A 21,590-nucleotide genomic window follows, 5' to 3' on the forward strand; every position below is an offset into this window, starting at 1 on the left:
GCGCTGCCCGGGGGCTGCTCAGAGCCCTCGAAGAGCCCCAGAAGAACCGAGCCCGGGGCCCCAGGAGGAGGAGGAGGCCTCCGAAGCAGCGCCGCCTGCGACTCCGCCGTCTTTTGCGGTCAGCACGAGGAAGGACGACTCGAATTCGCAGTGAAAAGGTTTATTTCAGCAGCTCTTAACTCTCTTCTTAATCATTTTTTAAAAGGTGACGCCAAAGTATTACAGCAGAGTAAGCACAGATCCTGCTCTGTGCAGGATTTAACTGATTATCTTTATTTTAATTACTCTTTGAGTTTAAAAGCCATGCTCCAAAAGCAATAGTACGTGTATTAATTTGGTAGATAAGACTCTATCTTGACCAATCCAGAAAACACGCAAGTTCTTTGCAAGCAGCTTTTTCATTCAACTTACACACTGAAAAATCTCACAGTTTTACTTCCGAAAGGAAAACACGCTCTGAGCAATAGTCCATGAGCCTGCAGTCCATTGCACATGCTAATCTCTGAGCAAAATCAATGGTTATTTTGCTTGCATAAGGAATCAGGTCCTAAAATAGAAACCTGTGTCACTTAAGTGGTAATAAACATATATATATATTTCTGTATATATTTATATATTAAGGAAAATTAAAGGAACAATTATATAAAAGAGTTTTTAAATGCTCTACCTGTAAAATTGACAAGCGTATACATAAGGCTGCAAGCAACTATGAAAACTGTACAATACAAAAATCAGTGCTGTATATACAAGATATTACTGCATATTCACTCTGTGGTGGCAAAAAAAATCCCCCAAACCCCTTGTATTATTACGATTGCATATTCCTGTACCTGTAGTGCACATAGATATAGAGCAATTAATTCTATCCTAGAAAGAAATTGCCTAAACTTTACAGGTAGAAACGTTAGGATTGCTGCTTTAGATATAAGGCTTCGTACCTTGTACCTTAATCTAGTTTGTTCTCTTTGAAGCTAGTAAGACACTCATGCTGTAGTCTATGGATCTTTACTTCAATCAAGATCAAACTAGAGAAAGTCAGAGGTGGGTTTAGAAATGAGCTGAGAAGTACACTAAGGGAGAAAAAAAGGGCGTTTTAATGTACTAATTCAAGCTTTCCAAGGCCCTGCTTAGATTTTAAGAGGTTATCTTTTGCAGGAATATTTCAAAATTAACAGTTATAATTTAATGATAACTCCATAGGTACATACTCTTATTAGGTACCAAAGGGGAGTCCTGCAGTTTAGCTTAATCCTCTTGTCATGCAGACTAAAAAAAAAGGCACTTCATGCACAGTAGGAGAGGCAGCATGGAAAAGCTGTTTCAGGTTGTTTCTCTCATGAAGGCATGTCATACGGCAACATCCAGACAGTCTTCCAGCCTTCTTATTTGGTGCTAATTTTTGGCATCAAATAGTGCTTTGGGAGTTGCATACTAGTTTTAAAAGCCTGAACTTGAAATACATGTAAAGGCCAGGCTTCAATAGCACAACCAAATTCTCAGCCATAAATGGGTCCAGCTCTAGGGCCCGGGCTAAGCTAAGGAGCAAGATTCATTTCATTGAAAACTATTAACGTGCCAGAACTCATAGCATTACAGACTCCTTTATTAGACTAACAGGAGCAAAGTTATCGTTCAAAATAATGCTTCTAAGAACTTTAAAACCTAGTGTACGCATTCTATAAATGGGCCTAATCCAACTCCTCTCCTTGCATGGTCAGTTCGCGCTTTCAGCTGACTACCAAGGCGCCGAAGGATACCGATCTGCTTGAGAAAACAAGAGTACCCGTTCCCAGTGAAGGAACCAATGTTAGAGCTCAGCACAAATAAATGGACTTGAGAGCTTTTACAGTGGCTATAAATTTGCCCCTTTTAGCTGGCAAAAAGTTTATCGTGACAAAACCATGAAAGAAAAAGGCAGCTGTTGTAAACACACCGATAGTATCTCACCTACCATCAAAATATAGTAGGTCCTGGCACACAATAACTAAACCGTTCTGCAAAGAATGGCACGATTTCTCCGCTTATTTACTCAAAACCTTGTAACTTGAGAAACAGACAACTGAAAAATTTCTCCAGTTCTTGGCCCTACTTGTAAACGTCCTAACTGGGCAAATAAACTGAAGATTAATGCTAGAGGATTTGGAGTAGAAAAATAAACAAACCCTACAACTTTTCTCAACTACATTACAATTTCTCCATTATAACTATTCTTTCTAAGCAAACTGATTTGGAAATTTGTACTTTACGCAACTGCTGCTTTACCCATTAATTGATTCGTTTATCTATACATGATCATATAGGTCTTTTGATCAATTTAGACATACCTTTCATATCACCTGATATATATATATTTTTTTTATAGGTGACCTTATTTGAAAGCATAATTTATGCCTACGACCTTAAGGTGAATAAACAAACATCTATATTCACAGAGACTTGTGAATATAGACACAGGTACATTCTTACTATTTAATTATGCTGGGCACATTAAATTTGGATGACCAAGATCTTGCATAGTTTAACCATACTGGCGTCAAGAAGCTTAAACTATTCTTATTGTTTTGTGGCCTCTGTAACAGAAATCAAATTGGGGTTATTCACCATGTTTATAAAGGAACCTTTTAGCTAATGTTTTTCATTTCACCTTATTCTAACAGCACATCATAGCAGATAAATGCTGGTATTGCTAAGATACCAACACCACAATCACATCAAAGTAATCCATGCAACGGTAACAAGCCTGTTTTGTTCATCAGGTATATTGATAATTTTCAGTGTTTTTTTCCTCAAGCGGGGCTGCAAGGAATTCTCCGTAAATGTGCTGATATAGTGCAGAAATACATATGGAAGAGCAATCTCACAAGTCAACTAGTATATTCGTTCCACCTCACAACCTATTCCTCTACCACTAATACTTGATGCTAAAAAACAAACAATCAAAAAAAACCAGTGACACTAGTACTTTCAGAGTGTTGTAAGGTCAATTTCTGGTAGAAAACTTTGAGCAATATATTTTAGTTACTACATTGACATGATCAGGTGATAAAGTCAGGTAATACAGGTATTATTTCTCAAACTTTCAGGATGTATATTTGCAAACAAGTTTTAGATTTAGTTCAAAAGAACTAATGCTTTTCAGCTTTGTCCTGAATATAATGGTATGACTTCTGCTCGATGCATTTCTTGCTCTTCCCCAAGAGAAAGCCAAGACAGGAATGACTGTGGCTTTGGGATCTTGGGGAAATTCCTTACTGTATCTCAAAATCAGCCTGCTGGAACCACAGCCCAAGAGCAATTCACTAACTGTGACACAGCCTCTGCACTGGTTGTAACAACAAGTACAGATTCTGGCCTTGTTAACTTTGTATTTACTGGGGAGTTTTTAGTATGAGGAAACAGCGAGTAAGAATAATGCACAGCCTTCTTTGTGCCATGCAGGGAATGTGGCAGGCTAGATCTGTCCCAAAACATTTGCATGTTCCTAACAAGCACATTCTGCGAGAAAATCACAGCACTGCAGGCAGCTAACATAAAACCTAGCTACCAGGGTACTCAAACAAGTACTGCTCAAGGCTAGTGAACAGCTCTGAGTAGGCAAGTGGAAAAGGTGATATAAGTTATCCACAATTTTCAGACAGCTATTAACAATTACAGGCCTAGTTAGTAAGACAAAGGAAAATATTGTTCATGTCATCGCTTTGAGTATGTTTTGCCAGTGTTTTTATTCAGGGCCCCTCTCGGGGTTGGGATCTTGCTTCCTACAGAAGAATATCGAGCTTTTGCTCCTGAAGGACCTGTTTTCATTAAATACAGACCACCTGCTTTGCCTGTGAAGAGAACATACAGATCATTATTTGCAAGCACATCTAGTCCAAGTGTTGAATTTTATTTACCATTTTGATTGTTAAGACATGTCATATCTGAAGGACCGATACTAATAACTCAAAGTTGGTGGGCTTCCAGTCCAAGAATCCTTAACCTCTGAGTAGAACAAGGTACATCTCGTACCAGGAGTGGTACGGGTACGTGGTTAGAGATCCCTTCCTACCTCTAGGAAATTGCTCTGGAGTTTCAGATTTATCTGTACAAGATTAAGTTCCTTCTGACCATATTTCCAAATTCTAAACAGCAACAAGCTAACTGGTTTTCTTAGTAACAAGTATAAACAGCAATACAAAAGACAGACAGACATAACAGTAGGTTGAATTTTAAAGATTCGAAATGGTTGAGTTTAACCGCATTCATTTCTGACAGCTGAAAGAGACAATTGAATACTTCTTTCCAAGAACTTGGAGTAGCTGTGAAATGCAGATAGGAGCAAAGCAGAGCTCAGAGCAAGAGACAGAGAATGAAAGTCTAGCAACAACATGAATATGCAGCAGATTAAAGAGCTAAGAAAAAAGCCTGGAGGAGGAAAGGTTTTAGAGGTTACTGGCCAGAAGAGCTTTGGTACTGCAAGCAGTGAAAATAGCTTGTTTAACTTCTATGTTCAGTATTTTCCACATGCTTCATAAACAAAGATGACTTCATTAAAAAAGAAAGAAAAATATGACATCAGCATCGACTTCTCTTTGCAGGAGAAGCTACACGGTCATAAATTCTGCCTAGCTCCAGGTTCCAAGCTGAAAAGGAAAACACTACACAGCACTAACTATTCCATTCATCTTGTAGTTAGGATTAGATGTGCATCCTCTGATTGGACATTAAAAAGGCCAAATCAAGGTTTCAGTTCACTGTGTCAGTGTTCAGGAGCTTTCCACAATGTTAATTGTTTAGTATCACAGCTGACAGTTTTGTTCATGGCCTTCCCAGCAATGAAAATGGCTAAGAGCAACTGCAGTGCGGAAACACCTTTAGAGCATGCTACTGTATAGAAAGAGACTAAACTTGAAAAAAAAGAACAAAAAAACAAAAAAAACAGGCCAATATTCCCACTAAATTAAATTGATGCCCTCATTCTGAAATAGCACTGAATGATTTAACAGTGAGGAGAACTTGCTCCCTAAGTATATGCTATAGTCTATACCAGTATAAGAAATAGCAATTACGCTACACAAATGCAAAAAGCATACTGAACACATGATCAAAGGCCAATTTGTTTTCAAGCATGAAATATGATGCCTAAACAACAGTAACATGCTGAAAAGCATAATCAGTACATAAATATCTTACCAGATTGTGCCGGAAAATTTTTATTTATTATGGGTAACCTCCGCAGATTCATTCTACAGCCATCTTTGCCCATTAAGTGAGACTTCCAGGCCTACAGTCAATTAAAAAAGCAGTGATATTACAAAACCAGCAAATTTCATAATTTTTATCTAGTCACAATGTACACATGCAAATACTTTTAAACATGGTAAAAATGAAAGTTAACGTATACTTTATGCAATAGTGTTTTAGCTTGCTTGCTTATAGAAAGTTTGAGCATCTTATGTGGTACTGAAAAAAACGAGTAGAAATTAATGTATCCACTTGTTCTGGTACTATAACTTAAAAGGAACAACAATAAAAAGCAAACAGATTCTAGAAGTCAAAAGCAGGTGTGGTGTTTGTTTTTACCTTCCTTAACTGACAATTGAATTCAAAGCAGTAAAATATAGGTAACTGAGTACAAAATCCTTTCATCAACATGTATTTTATATTGAAAAAGTGTAGACATAACTGCAAATAGTTAAAGCATTCAGTGGTCTCCAAAAGAGCATGAGCTACTACTAGTAGAAGATATCAGAGCTTCACTAAACCAGAGGCTACATTAAGTCTCTTACTTAACAGAAGAGCTTGGACAGAAGCAAGAAATAAAAAAGATCCCCCAAATCCAAATCACACAACATTTTTTTAAAACATTTCAAGCTTGGTAACAATATCTTCAGGTTTATTTTATGAGATTCTCATTCTTGGCAAAGCCAAAAGGATTTGGAAAGAACTTTTTTTGAGAAGAGAATGCTACTCGATGGCAGCACCCATTCTAAGGAAGAAAATGGCACGGACTACGTACTACCCTTTGACATCTAGGTAGAACTAATACTCAGTTCAGAGTTGCTGGCTGCCTCCTGGTTAGACCTTTCCAGAAAATTAAATGATATACACAACTGATTAAATACTAGATAGTAAAGTAATGCTAGATGATTCACATAAAAGACTGAAACAGGTACGTTAAGTATTTTCTGAACTACTAACTTTTGACATAATACCAATGATTATTTTCAGTTGCTGAAAGCATATTTTGGAGCCAGTAGGTCAGACATTTCATAGCATTAGGCAATTACAGCAAATAACATGTAGAAAGCAGAGAGGGGTCATCCCAACTCTCTCTTAACAGTTACAGCAGCTCTTGCTAACTTTCCGTACGTTCATTTTCTCCTCAAACCCAGAGCAGAGGCATCTGACTTTTGAATCGCCTTTTAGATGTGCTCAATCCTGCTGCAGTATTTTAAACTGCATAACGCTATTGAAGAATGCCAGGGTTGACAAATGAACAAACAGAATTTGGTAGGACTTGGGAATTTGGAGAGCTGTAAGTTCTAATATTAGAACTTCCAGTCTATTAGTTTAGGCTAGTTTAAGTAATACATGTAACATACCCAGAGGGTTTTTTTTTTCCCCTAAGTATTCAGAAAAATTTCAGATTAGGCCTATTCATGTCTTGATAGCACGGAATACTTCAGACAGAGCTAAATTTATTTTTGTTAATGATTTTTAAGTGAAAGACAATAAATGTTTACTTTTTTCCAAGAGGGGACAGAAGGAGAAAGACCAACATTGAATAGCCTATAGTTCTGTGGTTCCCACACACACACGGGAGGGTAGAACACCCACGTTTAGATATAGTACCCAGAGTGTGGGATGGCCATTAGAGATCCTGCTAATAATTTAGGCAATGTCTTAAATCTTTCCATGTTACCCAGTATTATAAGAGGACATTAATTCAATCCCAGCGATACAACATAGTAGGATTAATCTAGAAGGCAAACCTACCTCTTCTCCCGGGGAAAAGTTCTCATGACACAACGGGCAATGGTTTGCCACTTTTTCTGGTTTGGCAGCTGCAATGATCAGAAAAATAGTATGAGAATGCCAAAGACTAGCTAAGTTTCAAATACAGAAGGAGGACTTGTACAACAAAGAACATAACCTACACTATGACTAAACTAGCTCCTATCCTGTTATCATTAACTGCTCTCAAAGAAGTCCTGTATTTAATCACCTGCACAAAAACAAGATGAAAAGAATGGAGGACTTACCCCACAAGCATCTGGGGCTTAACTTGCAGGGATTGGGGTAGTGACTTTCCACTCCTCTCGCTCACCCTCCCCACATACTCACGGAAGTGAAGCACTTGGAGAACTGGTAAACACACGTGTTTATGCTGAAAGTGTTCAACTCCTGCCGATGCAGTTAGAATCCTAAATTCTAACTAAAAAGTGGTCTGACTTGCCAAAAATATGCAGTATTTGAAAATCTAACTGACTTGGGTTACAGCTTTCCTATTTAAAACTACTCACAATTGCAAGTCTTGCTCTTAATATGTTTAGGCAACTCGTCTTTTGGAAGGGCCTCACTACAGCGCTGACATTTCCCAAAGCTATCCTTTTTATCACACTCAGTCAACAAGTGCTCTGTCAGGCTTGCTATTTCGACCACCTGCAACACAGTAAGAGGTATACAGAAAGATTGGTACTGTGCTGAGTAAATAAGGACAGCGTTTAAAAAAAAACTACTTACGTGATTTCTGGAAGGAAAGTCTCAATTTACAAGGTGATTAAGGAAAAATGAAATTTTAGTCAAGTTTTTAATCCAATTCATAAAGCTCTTTTCTAAAAGCATTATCCAAGATTACACAATTACATAACTGTGTTGCCAATTCAACCAGCATACTGTCAAATGCCGTAAAACCAGAATAACAACATTTAAAGACTGTACTAGTTATAAAAAGTTTGAGCCTGACCTGTTTGCAGTGCTCACATCTGGTTAACATAGGACAGTGCTTCCAGTAATGGAGATCCAATCCTTCTTCTGTAAAGGATTCATCCCTTTCACCACAAAAAATGCATAAGCTAGGAATAACAGAAAACAAATTAAAAAAAATCAGCAAACATCAGTCATGCTATACACTGACATAGGATGAGCCCCATTTCTTCTGAAAAGCAGCTAACATTTTGGTACAAATTATTTTCCCTATATATCATGGACATTAGGGGCGGAGCATAAACAGATACTGCTACGTAATTTATGGTAAATACAACTTAAAAGCATTTGTTGCTATAGAAAGACATGATTTGACAAAAGCTTTGAGAATGGCTGTCTTAAATGGCTTTCACAATCCTAGAAGCTTTAAGTGCTTTCTCTATGCCCTAACCCTACAACACACACAAGTGTCCCAGTATGTCTTTCCCTTATTTTACACTGTCAGAAGACCATTACATTGTAGCAACTTCTTTACACACACAACTACTCAGAAAACAAGTTCAAGGTTACACTGTCCAAGCAGTGAGAAGCAACATCTAGGATTGCTCAGAGGCATTTCCCAATCTGTCAGAAGAAAATTTGTTATTTAAATGCTGAAGGTATTAGCCTCTACCTAGTGAAGGAAAGTTATTATGGCTATCAGCTTGTAAATTATCCTGTGTAGTGATCAGAAGCTGCTCATCTAACTTACTTATCTAAATAATTTGAAACAGAAGAACGATCATCCAGCATCTCTGCTGCTGCATGCTGTAGCCCTTCATTTACCTGAAAATCTGTAAAAAAGCAAGCAATTAAAACCAAGATCACATTTTAATTAATTTTCATGCATGCAGAGAACTACTGCTTCTCTAGATCTTAGCAGCAGCAGACCTAACTGAAGTATACTCCTTCCACGTTGGAAAACAAACATGGAAGGACACCATATCTATAGGCAGTTGGAAAACTGCAGCTTTGGTGATCAACATTTATAAGATTTTCATGATTATTTTGAAAATGTAACTAAATGATTTACTTTAGATTGTAGAGAAATCTAAAATGATTTCAAGCCAAGTCACTCTCGTTTGTTATTAGACATTAGACGTTAACCAGTTAGCAAATGGTAAGCTTTTTTTTTTTTTTTTTTTCTCCTTTTTTTGGTAAACTTAATAGTTATGTCTAGGGCAGATGAGCTTCAGCCAATCCAAAGTACTCAGACATGTTTTTAACTTGGATGATTCAATAATTCATTAAGCATCTACAGTGCCTCAAGAACAACTTGAAATTTCTCTACATTTCTTAGTATTACTTGAAATTACTTACCTTGATTCTTTGACTTCTGAAGATCAGATTCTCTTTCCTATTGAACAGAGAAATTTAAGTCAGTAGTTTCCTTAATGAACACTTTACAGGGAGAAAGTGAACAGATTATATCCCAGATTCTCCCTATAATTACATTTTAGAAGCACAGCCTATGCTTTACGCTGTTCATGACCCTGGTCCTGCAGTAAATCTTTCAGCTATTAAGACAGCAATCATTTGCTGAGAAAGGAAAACACCTGGCTATAATGTAGCTCACTACCTTTCTTAGATTCAGGTGTAAAATGTAACAGATGCACAGCACAGCATGCTTCTGGAGGGTCTTAAGGTACTCAGTACCATTCCTATGCTCTACCTGGTACAAGAACACTTAAAATTTGTAGAGACACTCTCAGAGTTACTGTAATATAGACAAACCTATACTAAGAATATAGTAAGAAATAATAAGAAAACAATCTTTATATACATTAGAAAAAAATAAACCGCCAAATTTAAAAGCTAGCTACTAAGGAAGAAAGTCAGTCTCTTAGTATATGTCATTGGAGACCTCTTTACTCTAACACTGTCTTATTACAGACCATCTCAACTCAAGACACCGGAGGGGAAAAAAAATACAAAACAAAATAAACAAACAAAAAACCCAAACTACCCTAACCTTTCCAGCTTGAACTTCTGCTTGTATCTCCTTTAGAGCTGCCAGCTGCCCTTGCAGAACCTTTATTTCTTCTATCTTCTGTTTCTCTGCTTCTTCTGTGGCTACCTTTTTCTGTGCCTGTCAAGAAACACTCCGTCAATTACAACAGCTTTTGAATCATCTATCATATAGAGGAGACTGCAAAACATAAAACACGAGCATAGAACAAATAATCAATGCAGCACAAGAATTATCCTCCTTGATTGAATGATTGGTCAATCATACTCAAACCTACAAAACAAACAAACAAACAAAACCTCTGTACTAACTCAAAAGAAACACATCACAATTTTCCGTGCTTACTGTTACCAAGGCCAGCCAGCATAAAATAGTAAATGTATACTTTTGAAAGTTATGATGTATTTTTTTCAGAAGAACTATCTCTGTACTCTTTAAAAGCTTTATTCATAATTATACGTAATAATAAACTGAACACTCATTTTTCAGATTAAGTAATTCTAACAATATACATAAAGATATTTTGCTATAAGTGTCATTCGATATCTAATATAGCTATGAAATCAATGTTTCATCAACGCTTAGTTGAATATAATGTTTAAAGTAGCTGCACATGATCTACAATCTTATTACGTACCCTAATTTCAGCTTCTGTCAGTTTCCCATCTATTTTAGCAAATCCATCAAAGAGTGTTTTATAGAGAACAGTCTTGCGAGTGTTTGCATCATCTGGAGGAAGATATTCCAGTATAGCAGCTTTGTGCTTCCTATACATGTCGAAGATAATCCGCAATGCTGTATCACGTACTTCATACACTCTGTGTTCCAAAGCACCTGTCGCAAACTGGAAAGTGAAAAAAAGAAAAAAAAAAAAAAGCTTTTTCCTACCCCCTCTATCTTTTTAAAAAATTTGCTTCTTAGACTAAGGCAATTATTTCACTGCAGTGGAAAAAGTCTTCATACAGACAGTTCTTTCCAAACACATTTTGAACAACCGATGTTTTTTTCTGTGTTGGCATCATGCTTCCTCATAACATTGTGTGGCATCGCCTCCAAGAGGTTCTTTAGTTCTCTCTCAATACCACTGCGAAACAGGCATACAAACACTCATCCAACAGCAACAGAAAAGAACTTAAGCTGTCAGTTGTTCTTTTTAACTCAGACTCCTACCTTCATGATGTTGTCAATGGTAAACCCAGAGTTCTCAGTTCCCATTTCTTTCAAGAGGTGTTCCACTAATTCCACTTGACTCATTGCCAGATGTGTTGGGGAATTTGGTTTTAATGGCTGGACCAAATGAACTGGAACAATCTGAAGAGGTTTAACTTCATTACACAGTGCCATTTCCTATAAACATACAGGGAGCCAGTACACATGTAAGAATATTAAATACAAAGGCAATTCATCTTTGTAAAATAGAGCGATTCAAAATTACTTTAATAAGCTAAATAAAATTAGTAAATCTTCCCTAAGAAGTAACTGCTTTTTCGTTACTTTAGAAGTCAAAAGTTGTCTGTACTGGCTTCGAAGGGAAGGTTATATGGAGTTTGGTCTTGCTTTTGGCATCAGAGAAAGCCACTGAGAAACAGGTTAAATATTAGATGTGCCAAGATGAGCAAGAGGTATAGAACCATGCTGTAAGAAAAACTTAAAGAAATCCATCTTACACTGAACTATCTGAGGAAGAAATAAGAAGTGTCACAAAGGATGCCAAGTCTTGACAATGCATCAAGATTGATCTCAACAGTGCAGAAGACGTATGCCATCCTGCAATTTTGTATTCTACTTTGGAAAACCTCCAAGGCTAACTTCTGCTGTTATTTAAAATCCAGTGTTTATCTCTTTGCTGGTAGCAGAATGATTAATAACATGCAGCATCCCTCCTCCTGGATGCTGTCAGCTGATAAGATGCTCTAGGAAATGACGGTGTCCTGCAATCCCTCTTCCTTACTGACAGACGTAGTTGTTGCAGGGTTGCTTGGTCAGTCTTGATCATAATTATTTCTATTTGGCACCTTCCCTAGAGAACTGCTTACCAGGGCAGTGTCTGATCTATTAGCATTGACACATAATAAACGTATTTTCCTTCTCTGCAGGCCAAGCCTTGCCCTGTCTATGAAAATAGATCTGTAACCATTTTCTCATTTCCTTTTAAGCATTCAATTACAAATCTATTGCAAATAAGCCAGGTACTATTCACAAAGTAATCATTCACCTTTGGGGTTCCAGTGATATGCCAGAGCATTTCACGCAATAACTGTTAATATTTTAGTTTAAGTCTCAAGTGAAAGAAAACTCTTATCCTCTGTGTAGACATAAGTAAGGTTAAATAATCCAGAGCCAATGACTTAGCTACTGCTCTGCTGGGACTGAATTAACACACATTTTCACATAGAATTACTGTTCTTTCTTCTAAATTCTACCGGAAGAGTGTGTAATCCTCTAGCAGCTGTTCACAAATGCTCATTGCCAACATTCAACAAGGAATAGACTATGTTTTTTAAAATGGGCATCTGTTTTATGCTGTTGCTGTGTTTGATTTTTACACCATATACTTATTTCAATTTAATTCTCCTTTGCTCATGAAGCTATGTTTAAGTAACTCCATAAAACTTATGTTCAAACACAAGAGGCTCATTTACAATTTTGCACCAATTATTTTGAGAAAAGATCTATTTTTATTTTAGTCAAAAATGCACCCAAATTGCAACAGAGAAATCTGAGGAACTTGCTTGCTCTCTTCTTCATAGATCACTTGCAACTAATAAAAAGAATTAACGAGCAACACCATTCTTGCATCTGCAGCAGCAGATTACAAGATAACAGGTATTTCGTCACACTCTCTCCTCAATAAAGGTGAGGGTACGCTGCTAGAAAAGATTCCGCAAAGAAATGAAGTTGGTTCCACCCCTTTGCCTTGCATATGAGGCATAATACTTCACAGTAGCAAGCTCTAGAGTTGAAGTCAAGTCTGATCAGACGTTATCCAACTATAACCTCTGTGACGTTCGTAATGCTAATGCAGTCAAAATGTAATTTGAAGAAAAACTCCAACCTGAATGAAGTTAGAAGCCACAAGGCGAAGACGAGTTGAAGAGTCTCCTGTTCTAGAAAGTAAACTTGGAAGTGTTTTCTCCACACAATGAGAAGTTTCTAGTTTTCCCAATTTATGTTTTGGTATATATTGTGTAATGATCATTTTTAAGAGTTTCAGGGAAGCTTGAAAAACCTGAATTAAAAAGAAAAAAAAGGAAGCACTAAATAAAAATACCACAAAGATCCCAGTTTTCAGGCAATATTGTAAAATCTTCTCTGTAGCTCTAAAAAACAACAGCAGGAATCTAGAAATAAGGTAATACTATTAACAGAAGCTACTTCAGTTATCTCTTTTCCAGAACAGATGTGCTTAGTGCTTAGGTGAAAAGCTTCAGAATTTATTTTATGATGAATAACACAGCTCTCGTTATTTTTTTCTCTCATTTAAGACCTAGCTGAAGGCTAAGTCTCCTTAGGCTAAAGTTAATCTCCTAAATTGGAGACTAAATTGCTCACTCTGTCTGCTCCATTGTTCTATTTCAGCTTTTTAGAAAAGCTCAACCACAGTACATATTTGCTGCATAAGCAGCTGTTTCTTCAAGTCCATTACTCAGCCCAGGACATTACTTTCTATGCTGACGGAAGCCAGACTTCCCCTGTTTAACTAAAGGCTGACATTCCGTGTTTCTTTTTTCATTCACTCATCCATTCAATAAAATTGCATAAACTATTAGTTTCAATTATTAGATGTATTTTATCTACATAGTTCTACAATTTTAGTTGTTAGATATTCACTAGAGCATTTTACATAATTAAACTGATAATTTAAAGACACTTGGTTTCTCAACTGCGGTAATAGTGTCTTACTAGTTTCTGAAAAAGAGACTAATATGACATCAGCAATTATATGTATATAGAATCTATTAAAGCGTCCCATATAACACTTCTAAATTCGGTCCTGTCAAATATTTGATTATCTGAAGTTTACAGAAATCCATCTGCACCAAGCACAGCTTAAAAATACTGTAATACCTAGTTTCTCTCCTCTGTGTATGCATGTCCCAAATTCTAAGTGTAAAAACTGTATGAATCCACATTTTTCTTTCATTACATCTGTAAATTTTAAGCAACAAAGCATTTTATAGCACAGGACACTTTTTTTTTTATTTTATATTTATAATTATTCTCTCCACTAATATCCGATATACTGCTGAGTAAACTTCATCCTGCACAGAGTGGGGCCCTGCCAATTTCCCTGGGACAGAGCAGATGCAACATTTTGTACAAATCACAGGCTAGGGAGCTTTTCTTATCAGAAGTATCGCTACTTACTGAAGATACTATGTCTTTTATGGCTCTCCTTACAAGAAAAATGGCAGCCCTTAGCATGTTCTTTAAATCATCCTTTGGAGTGCTTACTGACATTTCCATCATCTTCTTATATACAGCAAGTAACGCATCTTCTCGATAGGACCACGTCTTGGAATATGCTCCTGAAACCTGAACACAGAGCAAGATCACCTTTTAAATGGCCAATACTGCTATTTCTTTGCAATATTTATATATAGAAACAGCCTTAAAAGAATATGTGAAATTAAGTATTCAAATGCCAGGCTCTTTCTACAGGCATCTGGGCTCTCATGAAAAGAGGTGTTTCTGCTCACATTTTTGGAAATATGACTATGAAAATGGATTAACAGTACAGGCTCGAGGAACTACCTCAGACTGGCCATGATTTCTCTCCCTACCAATCCCACTCACAGTGGCAATAGCTACAGATACTGTAGCAGAAGGTGCACCCTAAAGCAGGCTACTTGTCAATATCTGCTACATTCTTTTCTACAGAAGAGTGAACTGAATGCATGTAAGATTTTTGAATTGCTCACAAAATAATCAGTCATAAAAAACTACAGGGTCATGTTAATGTTGAAAATAGGCACCCATGTATCCAAGGTTGATTTTTAATGTCAGACATTTAAATAACAACTGCAAACACGTAAAAATCGTATCAGTAAGTCTTTGTCCACAGGGTACTTGCCAAGTCAACTCAGTACAGATTACAATAATCCATGTGTTTATTTTGCCGTTCTTTACCAAAGCTTCTCCAAAAACTTCAATAGCAGGGCTGGCCTCCCTCAGTGCCTTCTCTGTTAATGGTTCTGGCTCTCCAGTAATACCACTTCTTGGAGTGTCGCTGACATCCCCTTCAGTTGTCTCTGGCTCCAGGTATGTAATTCCTTCCTCAGGCTGTTTACGGATAGCTGGAAGAGGTCTCTCATCATAAGGTAAGAAATCGGCCTAAACAGAGAAGCTTGAGTCATTTCTGGAATAGCAAACTTTGACATGAAGCTGTTACATCACTATCTGGATTTACCTCAATTCAATTTATATTTTTCCCCTTTAAAGCAATACTGCTTGATAATTAAGTACAGATCTGAAAGTTCCCACAATAACACCATGAAGAGATGGAATCAGTGTTTGTGAATAAAACAATTATATCTATAGAACCCCATAAAACATACACAAAATGCCTTTTGTGGAAATACAAATACCTACAGAAGAAACCCTCCATTGAGAGGAAGTCAGCAAGACACAAAGCTTTACGTGTTAAATTACTTTATGTCAACACACTGCTAAGAGTATATTACTGCTACTGAAGTCGATGCAGTTAGCTCTGCAAAAAGCTGGAATAGCAACAAAAAAGGTCAATCTAACTAGATATTAAGATTTTCTTCCTCTCTTTAGACGTGACACCCACACTCTGTTACTTTCCTTATAATCACCTTCCAACAAATTCCCATGCTTCCGTAGATTCATAGTATGATCGCTGAGAAGATTTATTAAGCCATTAGTGAAGCAGGCAGAAATCTGCTGCCTGTTCTCCCACTAAATGGGCTGTGTGACCTCTGATTAATCACTTAGTGTCTATTTGATTCCATTCATCTACTTGTAAATCAGGTATAACCCTTATTTACCTCAGTCTCAGTGAACATTTGTAGAACCTTCAAAAGCCATTCATGGAAGAGAAAGGCTAACAGCAATTATTAGCTGGGCACTGCTCAGCAATAGAGCCAATTTCAGACACTATACAGGACATGAGAATAACCACAACAGATCATGTTTCAGAAGGCTGAATGCAAGATCAACTGTCATACTAGATTTCTACAGAAACAAAAGTACATTACTCACATTATCTTTGGAAAACTCTTCCCCTGAGGGTGTGGGAGGAGCCACAGGAGGAGGAGACTGGTGGGGAACAAGGGACTCAGGAGAAGCAAGCTTTACTGCCTTCTCTTCCAGAAAAGGCTCTGCTTTCCGTGACTCGCCTTTTTGTGGTTCTGTTTTCTCAAGAGGAGGTGAATTTATGGCTTTTGAGCGTTGAGAACTATCAGCATAAACCACAGGCTCCAAAGGCAAATCAGGTGGTCTTCGAACCTGAAGAAGGGAAGAATTTTGTACATTTGTACATTGTACTAACATCAAAGTCATTACAACTACAACTTTGACAGTCACTAAAACTTTTGCTGCTTTCAAATGAATACCAGACCTCATTCATAGAAGCGTAATTACTGCACTGGATGCAGCTTTATGAAACTATTGCAAAGTAGTTCTGTGCATGTGAGAGAGACTAAACAGTCTCTCATACTGAGAACAGTATAAAACTATATATACTTTATGTTTCCTCATAGGTCATTCAATCCAATTCATAGGTACATTAGCAGTATGAAAGCGTAAGCCTCTTATACCCACAGTGAGAAATACTTCAAAATAAGGGAAAGTAACTTATGAATGGGGACTGTGTAGCTCTGAAATAATGCGAAGAATTTAGGAGTCTGATGCTATTGGTTTAAGCCTCAACATGGTAATTTATGGAGAACTAAGCAGGTTTATAAAATGCCACGTACAAGTCTTCTGTTGGGGAAATTCATAGGCTAGGTAAAAATCAGAAAATCTTTACATAATTGTCATATAATATTTGTGCAATGCATCTTATCCCCTCATTTTTTTTGGCTGTTCTGCCATCTCCATTTACAATACCCACCTGACAGAGCATTCAGAATTATGAATAACAATACCCACCCTCAGTTCTGGATCCAGAAGGTTATGGAGCTCCAATTGCTGATATACCTTCAGGCGATATTCTTCCATTTGCTGTTTCTTCTTTTTAGCAAGATCATAATCCTCCTTCTCTACAGCATAACGTTTCTCCACCTCATACCGTCCAAGTCGTTCCCCTACCTAGAAAACATTTTAAGATTAGCTGGGAATCACATTATCAAATATAGGCATGTGTTTCAGTATTTCCAGCCAAGTTTTAAAAGTGAGCTATCTGATTTTAACATTACTATTTTTAAAACATACCAGAAATCGTTACAACTCCATTTTAACATTTAGGTTAAGGACTACCCTAATGGACCACCGAAAAAACTGTTAGCTCTGAGAGAGAAACAGTCATTCAACAATACCTTTTGTAAGTCTGCAATAGCTTGTTTGAGTTTCTTGGCATAATCATAGCGTTCATGATGGACAGCTTCACGCTTCTTCTCATCTAGCCTACGTATTATCTGAGCAACTTCTGGATCCTGGTACATGTCAAAAGCCAAATCATCCAGTGGTGAAATGAAGTCAGGCTTCCTGAAGAAATAACATTAATAAAATAAGCTTTCAGCTAATCCAGAATACACCAGGTTGAGCATATGATTTTTTTTTTTTTTTTTTTTTTTTTTTTTTTTTTTTTTTTTTTGCTACTAGGGAAGTAAGAAAATACAGGGACTGAGAACTAATTTAGACTGAGTAAACATTTTGCCGGGGTATACGCAAAATAGCATCCTTACCCAAAGGATGTCCCATCTAAGGCAGGATCATCTGATTTATTTCCTAAGTAGTGGTCTATCAGCTTCTCTCTTGAAGTCTTTGTGGGGAAACAAAGAAAATTTTAATGCAAGTTAAGCAACATCGCGTGCATGTTCAGGACAGAAACTATGACTTATAACAACCAATATGAGCCTTAGCATACTTGTTTCGGGGCATATGGAAAGAGATTAATTTTAAGAAGCTGAAAAGGCAAGAGTTTCAATTAATTACGTTTTGGTTTTTGCTTCTACAAGTAGGCACAAATTTTATGGGAGCTTTCTCGCTTCAAAATAAGATAAAAATGGATACACGGCAACTGTCCTAAAGCACAGAACTTTTAGAAGAAAGATGCCCTCCATTAGCTCAAGAATGCTGCAACTGAACATGTGTAGCAATATTAGAAAGACAGGCATGCCTTGTATTACACACTTACACTATTATTGGTGTCATTACTGTAGTCTGCAGGATCTCCAATAATATTTATGGCTACTAGAGCAACCTGGAATAAATTTAAAGAAAGTGTAAATACACAAGGTCATTACTTTTTTCCTATCCTATAAAAATCAAAACAGCATGCTTAAATACACATGCGCAACTAGTCATCAGACAGTTTGTGCTGTTATTCCCTCAAAAGTATAATCTCCTGAAAATTATCAAGGAGTGATTCATACAACTCATCTATCTTTTTCTTAGTTTTACCTAAATATGGGGAAAATGTGTAATTCTTAATATTGATTAAAAAATTAATCTGGAAACAAACATTTGACAAAATTGCTTTGAATGTTAACATTATCGTTCACCCACGTAATTGCTGAAAGTTTAGGGAAAAAAAAAACAATCTGTTTTACAAAAAACGCAGATTGTGTTTCTGTTGTCAGAAATGGACTTTGTAAATTTTGTTAAGGAGATTCTCAAATACTCTTCACGTTTACACGTGCATTATGTTTGTCTTTATCTTACACAATTTTAACTTCAATGAGCCGGTAATAACATTTTTCTTAAACATATAAATATTTTCACTTGGAAAATACCTTATGAGGCAGCAATATTTTAGCGAATGAATCTGGTTGGTTAGAACCAAACTGTAATGTCTCCTGCAAAATCTCCTCCATATTGGTGTGGACAAACAAATTAGGACTTGTGGTCTTTTGGGTGGCATGCATCCAAAAAAAAAGCTTTAAGTGCTAAGTGCACTTCATGTTTCATTAACAATTTATTACCAAATCTACAGACCACATTGTACAGTCATCAGTTGCTCCCTTTTCTTGTCTGGAATGGAAATGAAAAGAGCCAATGTAGAACTAAGAGGCAGATATTCACCTTCTCTGTATGTGGATAACTTTATAAAACCTTAACTTAATGCTGTATTGGATCTTAAAGATTAAGAGCGGGTTTGGGGTGTCCAAAGAGCTGATCTTAGACAAAGTGTTTTGTCTTCACCACAGAACCTCCTATGCAGCCTGAATCTCAAAACAAAAAGCAATAACAGGCTTTGCGCTTGACTCATTAGTTCCGGATAGGTTGCATGGTTTTGGTCATGATTCTAACCCACTCCAAACGTTTTGTGGGTTGTTTCTTTTTTGTTTGTTTGTTTGTTTGTTTTTAAAGGAGACCATAAATAAACCCAAGAGCTATCACTTAGCATTTTTAGTTTCTATAAATCAAGGGAGCAGATTTCTATACCTGTCCTATACCGAAATTTACTTCATCTAGCTTATCAAGTATGGACTCTAATTTAACTTACCTGACTGTATAGGTTGTATTTATTGACATAATTCTTATGGAAAATCAGCTTTAGGTACTGGCCAACTGCATCCATATATACGGATTTTAACTCTCGTGCTTTGAATCCAGTCTTTTCATTGTCTGAGAGAGGGACATAACTGAGAAAGAAAACTTAACAGGTAAGTAGGTATAATGCCATTGCATTCTAGCTCCTCAAATTAGTATTTTGGTAAGTTTTAGAATTTGCTCATAATTGAAACAAAGTACATTTCTATTGAGTAAAAATCTATCCCCAATCCTAACGTTGTCAGCTTTGTTGCGGACCTACGCAAGTATGGCATCTGTTCTTCACTCTTTGTAGCACAGCATATCAATATTGTGTGCAAAGCATAATGAATACTACGGCCTCCTGGGGCTTTTCTGATTACAGTAGCACAACCACTTAGAGTGTTTTGACTTACCCTAGTCTGTGAAATCTCTCCGACTGATAAGGAGCAAAGTATTCAGGCAAGTTTTCGCTGATGTAGAACTCGATTTTGCTTGAGATCATGTACTGGTGAGCAAGTAACTGTAGTTTTCGTATTCTACATCTCTCCACCAACTGCAGAACAATTTCCTGTGGATACTGACAGAGTCTAAAAACATACACAGTTTCTGAGTCATCTTTAAAGACGACTTCACTTCTGACTCCATTAACATTTTTCATAAAGTCTTCCGAAGTTACAATAGTTGAATTTAGCATTACAAATATTTGTAAACATACACCAAAGAATAGAGTAGAAACATTTTCCTCCTCTTTTTAGTTTGTGCATGTTCAAGTGCAGTGTATACATCAACAGGAAGCACCAAGAAGATTAGATTTTTTAGTATTAAGCCAAAACAGTTTCAAACTCCAAGACGACTGACGAACAAAAATCGTTCTTTTCTTTCATTAAAGGACTTTGTTCAAATGTGATACTACATCTTTAGGAGGTAACCAAGACCTTTCTCAGGATAAGGATTTTACAGATCAAAGTAATTTAGATTCTTGTTTTCACAATCAATTTTATCTGGGATGCTGTAAGCTACTCTGAACGTGCACTTTACTTCTCTTACTCATTTTAAACGCACTCAGTACTTCAAAATTATGCACTTTTCTCTCATTTGCAGTACCTTGGTGATCGCCATCCATTCACCGTCGGTGCATGAACCATCAGCTCCTTTGCGCTGAAGCCATCTTCGTGTCCTGACGAACTAACGACTACAAAGCCAATCTTGTGTGGCATCCTGCAGAGGTGACTTCATCAAAACAGCAGTGTTCTAAACCTAAGTGAAACCCTATGAGAACAACAGAAGGGCACTGAAACACTGCAGTCAACAAACCCAACCCTGTGGTCCCTCAAGTCACACACAGTAGCTGATGAATTCAAATATGAGTTTTATTTAATTAATTAAACCAATATTGGTGCCAAAAGCCACATCACATTCTTACTCAGAGCGTTTTGTTAACACTCAGTGACATGAGGCTTTTTTCTAACTTGTATAACAATATCCCAATTAAACCAATAAAATCTGAGCTGAAACCTGAAACTATTTGTTTAACAGACTTCCAAAATTTGCACTTTTGCTTTCTGGCGCAGTCTCAGATGGCTTTTGGCAAGCACTATGTCACACCATCCGCCACGCGTTTGAACCAGAAGAGAAGAGAAAGAAAGGAAAAACAAACCCAATTCAGAGAAAAGTGATTTTGAAGAAGCCGTCGCGGCCCGAGCACTGCCACAGGACTGCGCGCGGGCCCAGGGGCAGGAAAGCGGCTTGCGGCTCTACCGCCGCCTCCGCAGCCGCGCACACCACCGCGCCGCCGGCAGCGGGAGCGGGGCTGGGGGACCCCCGGGAGGGAGGAGAGGGGCTGCGGGCCGGGCCGGGCCGGGCCGGGCCGCGCCGGGCCGGGCCGGGCCGCGGGTCCCACCTGCTCCAGCGCGGCTCCATCGCCGGGCCCGCTGGTCTCCTAGCAACGCAGCCCGCGCGTGCGCATGCGCGCCCCCGCCCGCCGCCCCGCAGGGCGCATGCGCGCGGCACC

General features: G+C 37.6%; 1 protein-coding gene across 1 annotated transcript; it reads right to left on the bottom strand.

Annotated features, from left to right (window-relative positions):
* Positions 1-144: 144 nt before the first annotated feature.
* CEP104 (centrosomal protein 104) lies at positions 145-21,497 on the bottom strand. Its single transcript, XM_062593559.1, has 22 exons — positions 21,480-21,497; positions 20,684-20,848; positions 19,993-20,166; positions 19,551-19,689; positions 18,240-18,305; positions 17,788-17,864; positions 17,419-17,587; positions 17,033-17,191; positions 16,142-16,387; positions 15,047-15,250; positions 14,285-14,452; positions 12,972-13,145; positions 11,087-11,263; positions 10,554-10,760; positions 9,920-10,036; positions 9,268-9,304; positions 8,660-8,741; positions 7,949-8,057; positions 7,506-7,644; positions 6,979-7,046; positions 5,173-5,263; positions 145-3,827 (listed from the first exon to the last, which is right to left on the bottom strand). Exons 2-22 carry the CDS (start codon positions 20,794-20,796, stop codon positions 3,691-3,693), a joined length of 2,853 nt encoding a protein of 950 aa, XP_062449543.1. The 5' UTR covers positions 20,797-20,848; positions 21,480-21,497; the 3' UTR covers positions 145-3,690.
* Between the last annotated feature and the right edge of the window lie 93 nt (positions 21,498-21,590).

The sequence above is a fragment of the Rhea pennata genome, chromosome 22, assembly GCF_028389875.1.
Source record: "Rhea pennata isolate bPtePen1 chromosome 22, bPtePen1.pri, whole genome shotgun sequence".
Classification (NCBI taxonomy): Eukaryota; Metazoa; Chordata; class Aves; order Rheiformes; family Rheidae; genus Rhea; species Rhea pennata.